The following is a 14,118-nucleotide window of genomic DNA, read 5'->3' on the forward strand; positions in this document are numbered from 1 at the left end:
AAAGTAATATGTATTGCTAGCTTTCATACAAACTCAAATATAGCCATGGCAACTAATTAACATATAGCTAAAAATGGGGGGAGGGGAAATGACATATATAAATTAGCCATTGAATGGACCCATAAAAGTAAATTTAATTTACACCCTTTTAACATTTCTTAGTTGGGATCTGAGAGTTTCTTATGAGTAAATTTAGTACACCAATACTGAGTCGAATGAACACAGGAACCACCTCAGTAGAATGAGTTCCTATAAAGTGCATGTGAATCTTTGATAACTGAAAGCCTATATATTACCTTTATTGTTGAATGATTAAAATAGTTTAGAATATATGGGTAAATTAATAAAGTATACTTTTATATATTGATTAAATTTTATGAATTGAATGTGAGTTTAAAGACCTAATGTCATTTTGTCTTTAGAAACAATGTCTGTTCTTCCCTACCATAAACACAAAATTTCATAGCAATTTAACAACTTCTTTTGATAAACATTGAATTCAATTCAATAAACACTGATGTGAAGCTTACCAAACATAAAAACATGGTTTATGACTTGAAAGAGCTAAATTTATGTAATTTATAGTTATTATACACATAGAAAAGGGGAGACAGAACCAATATAAGGTATTCTGACAGTACTTTAAAACAAGAAAAAATATCTATCTAATTGAGTATTATTCAATCTTAAAAAAGAAGGAAATCATGCAACAACATAGGTAAACCTGGAGGGCATTATGTTATGTGAAATAAGCCAGACAGAGAAGGTAAGTATGACATCATTATCTCCTATATGTGGAATCATAGAAAAAAGAAAAGGTGAACTGGAAGACACAGAGATTAGAATGATGACTGCCAGGGGTTGGGGGGGGGAGAAATGGGGAGGGCACAAACTTTCAGTCATAATATAAATAATCTGAGAATCCACAATATAACATGGTGACTACAGTTGATAATATTGTGTATGTATAATTGAAATAGTAATTACTGAGAGTAGAACACGCATTCTCACTAAAAAAATTAAAAGGTAAATATGTGAGCAGATGGTATTAATTAATTAATTCAACGGTGTGAACCCTTTCACAATGTATACCTGTATCAAATCATCATGTGCAAATCAAATATAATTTTATTATATCTAAAATAAAGCTAAGAAATCACAATTCTACAGTGAGTCTTCTGTTGTTAAAGGGCTGTGTAAAATCCGCACTGTATTTATATGCAGCAATATTCATACTTTAATATCTTCTCTCAAACCCAAGATAAACTATCTAGTCCATTATCTTTCTATAAGCTGAATGTCAGGAGTAGGGCAGAGAGAAGAAGGAAGAATAAAAGGGAGACAAACTTTCTAAGGAGAAGAAAGAAAAGGGTAAAGAGATGGAAGAAACAGGAGAAAAAAAAACAAATCAGAGGAAAAGTATATTTAAAAATTAATGTATTTGTTTATCTAGAAAACATCATGTCTCTGTTTTGCAACAGGAATATATGAAAACAAAATTAATGCTGATACCTCCTACTTTATATGCATGTATGTATACATGTCTATCTGTATGTATATATATAATTATTTTCTACTAAAGCTTACCAGAAAAATCTTCCTGAACTTCATGGCTTAGCCCTAGAAAAGAAAAATATATATTTAGTTAAAATCCAACTTTAAGTCATACAGTTCATGAACATCATATAAAACCATTTAAAGGGTTATTTTATGCACTATTTCATATCTCTCAAAGTAAGTAAAATATATTGAGAGATCAAAAGAAAAAAAATTGTATATAACCAAAATGTAGAGTCAAAAATATTTAAACACACTACATTCATGTCTTCATTTTTCCATTTCTCTCCTTATTAACTGAAGAGTAAACATTCAGTTGCTCCCAGGTGGGTAACCCACATTACTCCAAGTATGGTCCCAGACTGATATCCCACAAATGGAGCAGAGAGCAGAGCAGGGAGAGAGGCATGCATGCTTGGTGTGCATGTGCACATGTGAACATAGGCCAGACCTGGTCTAGCTCAGTTTCTCCTTTCTTACTGTTCCCTAAAGTTGAATGTTCATTCTATTATTAAAAAAAGTTTATTGAGCATCTATGTGAGCCATGCACTTTCTAGGTGTTATGGGCACAGCAGTTAGTAAAAGAGAAAAATTCTGCCCTTAGGAACTTACATTCCAGAAGGAAGAGATCTAAGAAATATTTTTATAAATATTTGCTCTAAATTTCACTGTGTTCATATGGTTATCTGGAACTTAAAATTTTATAGTATTTTAGTCTTCTTATCCAATATTACCAACCAAGAGTTTCCTATTTTGGGGTCTTTTTGGTTTATAAGTATGTTAGAAATATTAGCTACATACAGTGTGAACAAAATTAGCCGTAATATTTGAAACACACTAGATGCTGGCACAGAGGTTTGACTTAAAGAAAAATTATGACAGTGCTAATGAATAACATATACTTCCCTAGACATCTAAGTGTTTTCTAATGTCTCTTAGGTAACAAAAAAAACAAGATAGGACACATTTCTAGAAGAAAGGGTGCAGGTTTGAAGTTGATTATGAATGGTGGGAAAATAAGAGAGAAAACAATATTCATCAATTCTGACCAAATTCAGGACTACAGGTACATCATTAATAACAAAGCACCAAAGAGAACCCTGATCAGCTGAGATTTTAGTCTGTATTTTACAAAAGTAAATAAAATGTTCTTTATGAGAAAATTCATGTTTAAAACAATTACCAAGATTATTCTCTTCTTGCTGTTGTTTTTGTTTGTTTTATGTCTACCTTCCAATGAGAATATAAACTCATAAAAGGAGAAAAGGGTAAAATCCTAGAGTCAAGTTCATTATGGGTCAGAAATGGATTCAGAATCTGATATCTTTTATTCCAGATGTCAGTCCTGATTCTCTTTCTTTTGATAGATCTGTAATCTCTCAAAACAGACAGAAGTGAATTGCATGGCTGGTCTCTGACCATGGAGGGATACAATACAACCTTGCGGTCCATGCTGTTTTGGTGCAGCTCTGACTCCCCTGTGACAGAACCGGCAAAAAACAGGCCAACGAAACCACCTCAGGATGGGTGCTCACTATCAGAAGCATTGACAGGCTTCCAGAGACTGATTTATTTGTAGGTGTCAAGTAAAAGTCTTACAAAGCTAAGCTAACAAGTACCTCCTGAATTACATTGATTTTGATTACATCTAATTGTTTAAACTTGGGAAAGGTGCCATTTGCTAGCAATTTCATTAATATAAAGAAGAAGCAACCTGATCAGGTGGTGGTACAATGGATAGAGCATCGGTCTGGGACACCGAGGACCCAGGTTCAAAACCCTGAATTTGCCAGCTTGGGCACGGGCTCACCAGCTTGAGCGCAGGGTCCCTGGCTTGAGTGTGGGATCACAGATATGACCCCATGGTTGCTGGCTTGAGCCCAAAGGTCACTGGCTTGAAATCCAAGGTTGCTGGCTTGAGCAAGGGGTCACTGGCTTGGCAAGAGTGCCCCACTTAAGGCACATATGAGAAACAATCAATGAATAACTAAGAGTGCCACAACTACGAGTTGATACTTCTCATCTCTCTCCTTTCCTGTCTGTCTCTCTCACTAAAAAGAAAAAGGAAAGAAAAAAAAAAGGCAATAACAGAGCCTGACCAGTGGTGGCACAGTGGATAGAGCATCAATCTGGGCTGCTGAGGTCCCAGGTTTGAAACTCCAAGGTTGCTGGCTTGAGCATAGACTCATCCGGCTTGAGCATGAGCTCGCCAGCTTGAGTGCAGGGTTGCTGGCTTGAGCATGGGATCGCAAATATGACCCCATGGTCGCTGGATTGAGCCCAAAGGTTTCTGACTTCAGCCCAAAGTCAATGGCTTGAGCAAGGGGTCATCACTGTCTTGGCTGGTGTTCCCAGTCAAGGCACATATGAGAAGCAGTCAGTGGACAATTAAAGTGCTGCAACTATGAGTTGATGCTTCTCATCTCTCTCCCTTCCTGTCTCTGCCTCGCTCTCTCTCTCTCAAAAAAAAAACAAACAAAAAATTGATGAAAAATGATAAACCAAAATGATACCATATTAAATATTAAACCAAAATAACAGCAGATAAAATATTTAGTACCTAGACTTTAGACCAAGTTATTGCCATACTTAAATGAAACTGGAGTTGTTGCAATTAATAAAGAATGAGGTACTTACCAATATGTATAAGATATGAATAATCCTTGAAGATTGTTTCTGCTCTAAAGGAATCATACTGATGATCAACTACTACTGAGTGTAAACTGATGTCCTTAAATAGAAAGCAAAATGAGAAAAATTAAAAAGTAATTGTTTCCAAACTTCTACAACTACATGATCAGTGGAACTTCACATGGCACTTCTTTATAGAACCCATGAGATAAACATTACTCTTATTTTTTCTCTCTTACAACCCAGTTCTCATCAAAGCACATATTGCAATCTGAATTACATACCTGCCTGTGCTTAATATTTACCTTTCCCACTCGTCTCTAAGCTCTAGGCATAGGAACTACAATATAGACTATTGCTTGGTGCCTAGTAGGTACTTAATAAATATTTTCACAAAAAATTATTATTTTTATTTTTTTATGTGCCTGTCAAGCCACATATGAAAAAGCAATCAATGAACAACTAAAGTAACTCTACTACAAGTTGATGCTTCTCATCTCTCCCTTCTTCTCCCTTTCTTCCTCCTTACTAAAAAATAAAATAAAGTAAAATAAATTAGCTACAGTCAATTCAATAATAGTCATCTGCTGTGAATGAATCAAAATTATACCTTTTTTTGTCAGGTCAGCAAAAAAAATTTTTTTTTTTTGGTGTGCCACAGAATTTTAATAATTTGTTTATGTGTACCATAGGATAAAAAAGGTTAAAAATTGCTTATTTATACCATACACTGAACACATTATAACATACAGAAACTATATTTATTTCATAGAGTTCTTGTGAAAAGTAAATAACTCAATATAAAAAAAAGTGCTTAGAAAAGACCCTGGTACATAACTAATTTTTTTCCTGATTTTTAAAGATGTGTTTACCTTTTGTTTAATATATTTGACAATGGTGACTAAAGAGTCTGTTTGGAACCAGTCATAGCTGTAAAATATCAAGGAAATGAGTAATTATATTGGCAATCACATTCATTAACATATATTAAATCATTAAATGTTGTGAGAAATATGTTTCTCTAGATAAACTTTTTTTCCAAATAATCAGTAGTCTTACTATTATATAATGGCAATTATTTCCAAATTTAAAATACTTACACACTTCCATGTATTCCAACTTGTATTAAGAAAAAGAATTTATCTTTGACAAGACACTTTTTATACACATAGCCTCACTAAAATCTTCCTTTATCAGAACAACAAAAAAACACAATGTTTTCTTAAGGAACATGACAAAATCTACATGCTTAGAATTACTTTACACTTCTCTATCGCAAATATATTACTCAAAAATTAATTAATCAAGGTTGCTTATTGTGTAACTAGTAAAACTAAGTCTTGTGTTTTGTAATAACTATTAATCAAACTGATACTGTTTTGTACTTATTACCTACATATAGGCACCCATAGGTAAATCCTAGAGGAAGTAGGCTTGAGGAGGCCTTAAGAGACCCTGAACTTATTACAATAATTTAACAGATTGTATATGAAATAATTTAACAGATTTAACAAATACAGCAAGATGCTACTGATATAATATAGACTGAAGATAGGAAGAAAGGCAGAAAAAGTAAAAAACTACAAAGAACAAATATAACCCTGAGGGCACTTAAAATGTCATTAAGAAAAAAAAAATATATGAACCACTTAATTTACTAAGACAGGAGGTAATAAATACATTTTAAAACATTTCCATTAAAAATAAATTAGACATACAAAAAACAGAGTAATCAAATAAATTATGGTGTGGTCATATAATGAAATGCAGACAAAAATGCTTTCATAAAATACTTAATGACATAGACATAGAAAACTGGTCAAGAATATATCATAATACCAATATTATCAAAAGAGGAGAATATGAAAATAGGTATGTGAATCAAAGTGGGTGGAATATACCAAGTATTAAGAGTATACACCTAGGGCTAATGTTTTCTTAAGGAACATGACAAAATCTACATGCTTAGAATTACTTTACACTTCTCTATCGCAAATATATTACTCAAAAATATTACGCAAATATATTACAGTGATTTTTATCACTTTCCTTTGTATTTCTCTGAATTTTCCAAGTTTTCTACCATGAATGTATATTTTATAATAAAAAAAAGTTTTGAGCCCTGGCTGGCTGGAGTGGAGAGGTCACACCAGTTTGAATGCTGGATCACCAGCTCCATTCTGAGGGCACTGGCTGAACTCGCTGGTTTGAGCCTGAGAGCACACAGAGAAGCAAGCAATGGGTGTACAACAATATGGAATAATACTTCTCTCTCTCCCTTCCTCCCTCCCTCCCCTCTTTCCCTTCTCTTCCCTCTTTTCTCTCAGAAAGATTTTTTGACCATTCTTTTATTTTATTTTTTTAAAGTTTTGGTGTATATAATGAATCAAACTTCAGTTATATTAAAAACTCATGTTTACAGAACAGTTCATTTTCCAATAATGTCTGACAAAGAAAGCACTACAGCTCTGTGTCAAAGAAGCATGACTAATGTAGTAAGCAATAAATCAAACCCATATCTGTTTGTACACATTTTTTTTCATGTGTACATTTTGGTCTAGAACTGATTTAACTTTAAAAAAGTAAAACAAGAATGTGTACCTTGGAGAAATAGGACCCTCTTTGGCAAGTGTATCTGTTCCTTGGCTCTTGGGTAGCATACCTTCATAAAGAAAAATAAATAGAATAGCCACAGCTTTCAGATGTAGCATTTTCTTTCTTTTAATATTTTTAGAAAAGTTGTGGAAATATTGTACAAGGACACAAATCACAGATGTACCACTCAATAAATGTTCATAAAGTAAAAGACACCCTTGTTGCCTGTACCCTGCTTCTGCCCGCTTCCCAATCACCATCCCTCCAAGGGTTATCACTAGTCTCACTTTTAATATTGTGATTAGTTTATGCCCGTGTTTGACCTTTCTAAAAATAAAGTCGTATGATATGTTCTCTTTAGGCCTAGCTTTTGCTTTTTCTTTTATCCAGCCTTATAAACATTACGGTTCTTATATCAAATAAGCATGATTGAGAGTAAGCAATAAATGAAACCTGGAGCTTTCTGAGATTTTATCCATACTATTGAATGCATCAGTAGTTCTTTTTTATTACTGAGTAGTAGTACACTGTATGAATATACCAGAATTTATTCATTCTCCTATTGATGGACACTTGGGAAGTTTTCAGCTATTATTCAAAGTGCTGTTATAAATATTTTTATACATGTACATTCTTAAGAAACATATACTCACATTTCTGGTAGGTATATAGGGTATGCATATGCTTAGTTTCAGTAGATACTATTGAAGAGTTTTCCGAAGGGGGTGTACCAAGTTACACTTCTCACCAGAATTGAGTTGTAGTTGCTCCACAACCTCACTGATATGTGGTACTGTTTTGTTTCTTTTTCATATCAGTCATTCTTGTGGGCATATAGCAACAAAACATTCTAAAAGTCCACTAAAGCCGTGGTTTTTAAACTGTATTAGAAAACTCTGAGAATAGAAGTATTCTGGAGATTTTGTAAACATTAAATATTCTCTTCTCACAATAGGAGTGCATTGTTTTATCTGTAAGATTTTGTTTGGAAAAATGAGTATTACTGCTAAAAGACTTTCAAAAGCCGACTGGATTAATTGTACTTTTATTTTTCAAACTGTGTAGGAAACAATTAATGTTTACATACTGGTGAGTTTTGAAATTCTCAAATTAGAAGTCCCAGTAATTATATAAAGTTAGAGATAAGAGGAATCTTTAATACAAGCTAGTTTAGAGGTTTTCAAGGTTCTTTTTAGTCACAGAATCTTCTGTTGAAACACAAGTTAAGTGTTTCAACAGGTGTCAAACAGCCACATTTTTTGGATAAGGCTTACTGCGCGCCCTGAGCTCAGGTCTTACTCATTCATCGTCCATCTCTTCCCAAGTGACTCTGCCGAATACACTTAATTGTCAGATAAACAAAGGAAGTCTCTGAGATGTGACAAAATGAGGCCAAAAATATGAAGCAATTAGCAGTGAGTCTAAAGAAGAATGCTCCACTATAAAACTACAAGTATAATAAAAGAGATAAGACAAAAAAATTAAAACATGTTCTTTTTAAAATGAAAAAAAAAAAGAGAAAAGAATCTTATTAAATTATTTGAGAAGCCCTAAAATATATTTTATTAAGAGATATATAACATCTTTTGGAGGCCTCTTATATAAATAAAAAACAAACACATCACAATCTAAGAATTTTTATAAGAAAATACTATTAACAGACTTCATAAACCGTGAGTCAATTCTAATCTTACATGATTTGACTAGGACCAGGAAATCTGGATGTGAGGTCAGTGTCAGTACTGTGATTTTTTTTAAAAAATTGTTTCTTCTTCCTTAAATTCAAACTAGTAAAGAAATCTGTCTTGCAATCTCATGAGAAAGCAAATAAAACAATTCTCAAACATTCTAACAACTACAAAGTACCAAACAAATATAAATTATTAGGAGAATAACATCTTAGGCCAGATAATACAGCTTACACATAATATCCTCGGAATAAATTGAAGGAATCTGATGTTAATGTGGATTTGAGTACAATAATTAGATAAAGTAGGCTGAAATGAATGAATACTCTCTCCCCAAAATGCTGATTGATGGACTGTTATCAATTTGAAGGGATCAGGTCTCTGGGGAAATACTAGAGTAGTCTATCCCACTCAGTATTTTAAACAACTGTATGAATAACAATACAGAAGGCAGGCAGATCACATCTGTAAATACAGATTTACCACATAGACTTAAATAAGCCAAATATGAGAGGCAGCTAATATATGTATGTTATGAACATATAATAATCTTAGAAGATCTAAGGTCTTAAGAGGTAACTGTGCTTCCAGACCACTGATATGCTATAGTCCATTTCTAGGGCCGTGTTTAACTGAGATATCAGTTAAATATAGTGCATCCAAGTAGAGCAATGGGAAAATAAAGGTTCTGGAAGCCATATGGTTTGGGAAACAAAATGCCTGGTCCATCAGTAATTAGTCTTTTAAATGAAGTTTGTTGTGTAATATCACAGAAGAGCCAATTATCAGGTGACATTTAAGATCATTGCCTCATTTATGCAGTGTTATACTACTGGCCAAGCAACTTCACTTGTTGCATTGCAAACTGCATAAACTAATCTACAATACAGACTATTTTCTCTAGTTATAAAAAGGTAACTCATCTGGCAATCTAGCTTATTAGCTGAATTTCTAAAACTTTCTTTTGCAGAGAGAAAAAAACCCTATTACTAAACATACATTAATATAGTTCAATCATAATTCCAAGTCATACTGACTGGTTGAAGAAAGCAATGCTGCTGAGCCCAGAGAAGAGTAGATTACAGGCTACTGAGCACCTATATGCAGATAACAGAGGTGAGCTCCATTACTGTAGGAGGTGACTTGTTCTGTCTTGCCTCCTGATGACTATGAGCCCTCCAGCTGAGGGCTGATGAACACATGTTAGGGATGTCACAGAAGGAACTACTATAAGAGTAACGGCTGGAATATGGGATCTATAAAGTTCTGTCAAATTCTCTAAGTTTGGGCAAGTAAAGACATCATGTGTGTGTGTGTGTGTGTGTGTGTGTGTGTGTGTGTGTGTGTGTGTGCAAGTAAAGACATCGTGTGTGTGTGTGTGTATACATACATACATATAAAATCTACCTCAGATTATTCTGTGAAGCAATATTATACAGAAGTAAGTGAGTATGATTCATTATTACTATAAATTTATGACTTACCATTTAAGACTTTCTTTTCCTCACGATAGTCTGTACAGTAAATTAGGGAAAAAAATAAGTTAAGAATATTATAATGCTAAAGAGAATACCAGTTAATATTGTTGATTTAAAGATATCAGCCCTTCTTTTTTGAAAGGTTTTCTTTTAAGGCCTGAGAGAGAAGTAAGGGCCCATGTTTAAATAAGCTTCATCTCTGAAGACTACCAGGCCTTCACTACGGGGTTTGTCTTCCATTTCCCTGGACCTTTTTCTACTTCTTTGGACATTTTTTTTCTAATATCTTGGTTAATTTTTTTAGAAAGCATATAAAAATCCAAATTTTTTCCAGGTTATCATACTCTAAACTACTCAGAATTAACCATAATTTATTTGATTATATTTTATAAATGAAATGTACAGACATTATTAACAACCCAAAGACTGATACCTTACATTTTTCTTTTAGCTAGATCAGTAGTTAAAATCAGTACTGTTACTCCAAATTTAAATGGCCAAAATGCCCCAAATATGTTGACTCTCACATGTATTATATATACAATGCAATTATTAGTGTGAAAGCCAGAAAAAAAATGTAACAGATATTTTCTTTCAGGATGGCAGCAGCCAACTCACAAATCTGTATCTTGACCACGAGAGCTATACCATATGGTCAAAAGAAAACCCTCAGCAAGTCATCAGGGTTAAAAAAAAAATTGAATGACAAGCTAACACAAAATATTCAATAGTAAACTGAAAGGCATCACTTTGTTAATGTGATGATATCCATTTTTATAGAAAAAGAAATTTGAATCAAAGCTTTCAAATTTTTTATGTTCTGATTTTCAATCAACCACAGATCCCATCATTACCTCCATTTCATTTACCTGTCATAAAATAATCATAATTAAGGGGGCCATATGATCCATTTTCCAAAATAATCTCATAGCTAAAGTGATCTTAACAACATATAGCAAATTATCATCTGATCCCCTCATTTAAGACTGAAAATCAGAGGTCAAGGACTTGAATGAAATTCATGCTCTTGAGCAATGAAGTCGAGATTAGATGTAGGAATATGCAGATTTGCAGAGTTAGCATAAACAGACACAGTAGCACCATACTTCTTACTATGTCAGTGCTAGAGTTAATAATACTGACTGAAAACACAGAAGACTTGAACACCATTTAAATTATACCTCAAAATGAGCTTTGTTTATCAAATGCCAGATAAAAATCTAGTCATTACAATTTCCAAGGGATCACTGTTGTCCCTGCTTAGTCACTCTTAGTCAGTTTCCTGTCTTTGCTCCTGCAGTTGTTATTATTTGTTTTATCTTAGAACAAAGAGCACACTGGCAGTATCACAAGTAAATCTATTTTCAGAGCTCCACATGGCTGGCAGTTTGATGAATTTCATTTGTCATGAAAACAACTTGTTTTTATCTAAAATGCTCACAGATTTTAAAAACTGCCCCAGGAAATTAGTTTCTAGTGAAAAAATACATACTTAATTTCTGCCTGTCTTGAATTGATTTGCATCTGTCAGAATTTTCTGCATTCTGATAAATTAATAACTTTCCCTGGGTCTTTTTTTTTAATACAAAATGTAGCAATAGGAAGAGAAATTCTACTTAAAAGATCTAAATTACCTATAAAAACTCTACTAGTCCACTTTTGTGGCTCTTTTCAAAAACTGAGTCATAGAAATAAAAAGACTATTGGTATTAAGCATATTTACATCTGAATCATTTTAGTCACATGAGACACTTTCCTCTCTAACAAGAAATATTATTCTGTCTTGATAACTAATTCTATCATTTGGTTGGTTCCAGGGCCATGAGAATTTATCTTTTCTCATAATGTTGTGTGAACTGCATTACTCTGGTTAGAACTTCTGGAGTTCTTCTGCTTTCTGGAGAGGTCAAACTCATTAGGAAGGCTAGCACTATGATCTATCAGCATTCCATTCTTCTTTGGTAAGAGGGCTGGGTAAGGATTTTTAATTGTGACCCCAATCTAGTTTACCTCTCCTGAGTGGAGCTACAGGCAGATCCCCTGGGATAAAAAAAAAAAAAAAAAATACTACTGTATCAATATGCTCACTCTTTTAACAATATCTGTTCATCAGCATCTTAACAGGGATACTGACATACTAAGAAACCATTTGGATTAAAAGTTAGGAAAATACGAAGATTTATTCAGTTTGCTTATATATGCATAAAGATAAGATGAAAGGATTCACAATAAAAGTAGTAACGTGCCTGACCAGGCGGTGGCGCAGCAGATAGATAGTCGGACTGGGATGTGGAGAACCCAGGTTGGAGACCCTGAAGTCGCCAGCTTGAGCGCGGGCTCATCTGGTTTGAGCAAAAGCTCACCAGCTTGGACCCAAGGTCGCTGGCTCGAGCAAGGGGTTACTCGGTCTGCTATAGCCCCATGGTCAAGGCACATATGAGAAAGCAATCAATGAACAACTACGGTGTCGCAACAAAAAACTGATGATTGATGCTTCTCATCTTTCTCCATTCCTGTCTGTCTGTCCCTATCTATCTCTCTCTCTGACTCTATCTTTGTCTCTGTAAAAAAAAAAAAAAAAAAAAAGTAATGTGGTGATCTTCGTGCGGGCAAGGAAGGAGAAAATGGTAGAGGAAAAAGGTACAATAATAAGGACACTTCTCACTCTTGAATCATATGAATGTATTAGTTACTCAAAAATTAAGTAAATCTAATTAAAAATAAAATGTCAACATGTTCTTTTTAATACAACATGATAAATGCTAAAAAGTAGGTATGCAGAAGATGGTATGGAAGCACCTGTACTTCCAAGGACTTTGGAAGGACTCCACTGAGGAAGTAATATTGTAGCTATGTTTCTAAAAAACTATACAGGCATTTTCCAGAAAGGCCTTGTAAAGAATACTTCAGGAAGACAAATACTGAGCATTTCTTTCTGAATGTTTTATATTTATCAGGTAGGTACATATCTCATCTTCCCTTCTCACTCCAACAAACTGATATCACAGAACTGTTAGATATGAGTTGAGTCTTATTATCAGAGATCTTAGTGAAAAGATCCAAACCTATCAATCTGTGTCCCTTCCTTTACTGCTTAGCCCTGCCAGAAGACTCTGGCTATCTATAATGTGCTTAACAACCATTTTTCTCCAGAAATTCTTCCATATCTTTAAACAGAACTCCTCATAACACAATTTACACAAATTCTTGATTTTGTTTCAAAAAGTATATATTCATTTCTCATCTTATTAAATTTAATAATATTTCTTTTTCTAAACAATCTTTATCTTTTACTTTCCTCTTTTCAGCTTTCTCATAATCTTCTGAATCATCTTAAATGTTACACAGCTCTCAAACTTTAAGGCCCAGAATTACTCCTTACCCTAGAAGCAGTTTACCAGTAGAATTAAAATAAAGATTGAATAGTTCAAATACATAGTCTGAAAACTTCCAAGATTAAACCCAAACAAGAGACTGTCTAGCAGCAAAGGAAAATTAGGCAACATGAGTGAGATAACAAATTTACTTTCAATAAAGGCCATTTCATCATGACAGCCTGCCCCTTTCCCTCCACTAGTAACTGTCTTGCTTCTCCCCAACCATTAGCCACTGAGCTTGTATTATGCCCACCCACTGAAGCCCTAAACTGTCCCAATTTTACCAATGAGGAAACTGATACTCTTAGGATAGAGAAGTTTGACTCTATAGAAACTGAACTTCCAGCTGGTCCATCCATAAGTCCTATTTTTTTTTTATTTTAGTTTTTATTTTAGTGAAAGAGGAATGGACAGAGAAAGAGAGAGAGAGAGAGAGACAGACAGAAAAAACATCGATCTGTTCCTGTATGTGTCCTGACTAGGGATTGAACTAGCAACCTCTGTGCTTCGGGACAATGCTCTAACCAACTGAGCTATCCAGCCAGGGCATAAGCCACATTTTAAAAATGTCAAATTTCTCAATGGCATAGTATAGTCTCAGGAGTGTTTCTTTTCCATTTTTCATTGTTTTATCATGATTTCTAATACTTTATGTTTTCAGTTTTCAGCACTCTCTCAAGCAATTAATGACTATAAACCAGTTAGAACTATGGACTGACAGAATACTTAGAGGTGGAACAGGGTTTTAGAGCTGTTCTCATAACCCCAATTTAAAAGTGGGGATAGTGCCTG

General features: G+C 33.9%; 1 protein-coding gene across 2 annotated transcripts in view; it reads right to left on the minus strand.

Annotated features, from left to right (window-relative positions):
- CYB5R4 (cytochrome b5 reductase 4) overlaps positions 1-14,118 on the minus strand; it is a 95,629-nt gene that overhangs the window by 27,573 nt on the left and 53,938 nt on the right. For both annotated transcript variants that reach the window (XM_066358934.1, XM_066358933.1), the window contains exons 5-9: positions 9,956-9,985; positions 6,790-6,850; positions 5,061-5,118; positions 4,195-4,288; positions 1,588-1,620 (exon numbers count right to left, since the gene is read on the minus strand). In XM_066358934.1, the coding sequence (XP_066215031.1) occupies positions 1,588-1,620; positions 4,195-4,288; positions 5,061-5,118; positions 6,790-6,850; positions 9,956-9,985 (276 nt within the window). The remainder of the gene's footprint in view (positions 1-1,587; positions 1,621-4,194; positions 4,289-5,060; positions 5,119-6,789; positions 6,851-9,955; positions 9,986-14,118) is intronic.

This window comes from Saccopteryx leptura, chromosome 1 (assembly GCF_036850995.1).
Source record: "Saccopteryx leptura isolate mSacLep1 chromosome 1, mSacLep1_pri_phased_curated, whole genome shotgun sequence".
NCBI lineage: Eukaryota > Metazoa > Chordata > Mammalia > Chiroptera > Emballonuridae > Saccopteryx > Saccopteryx leptura.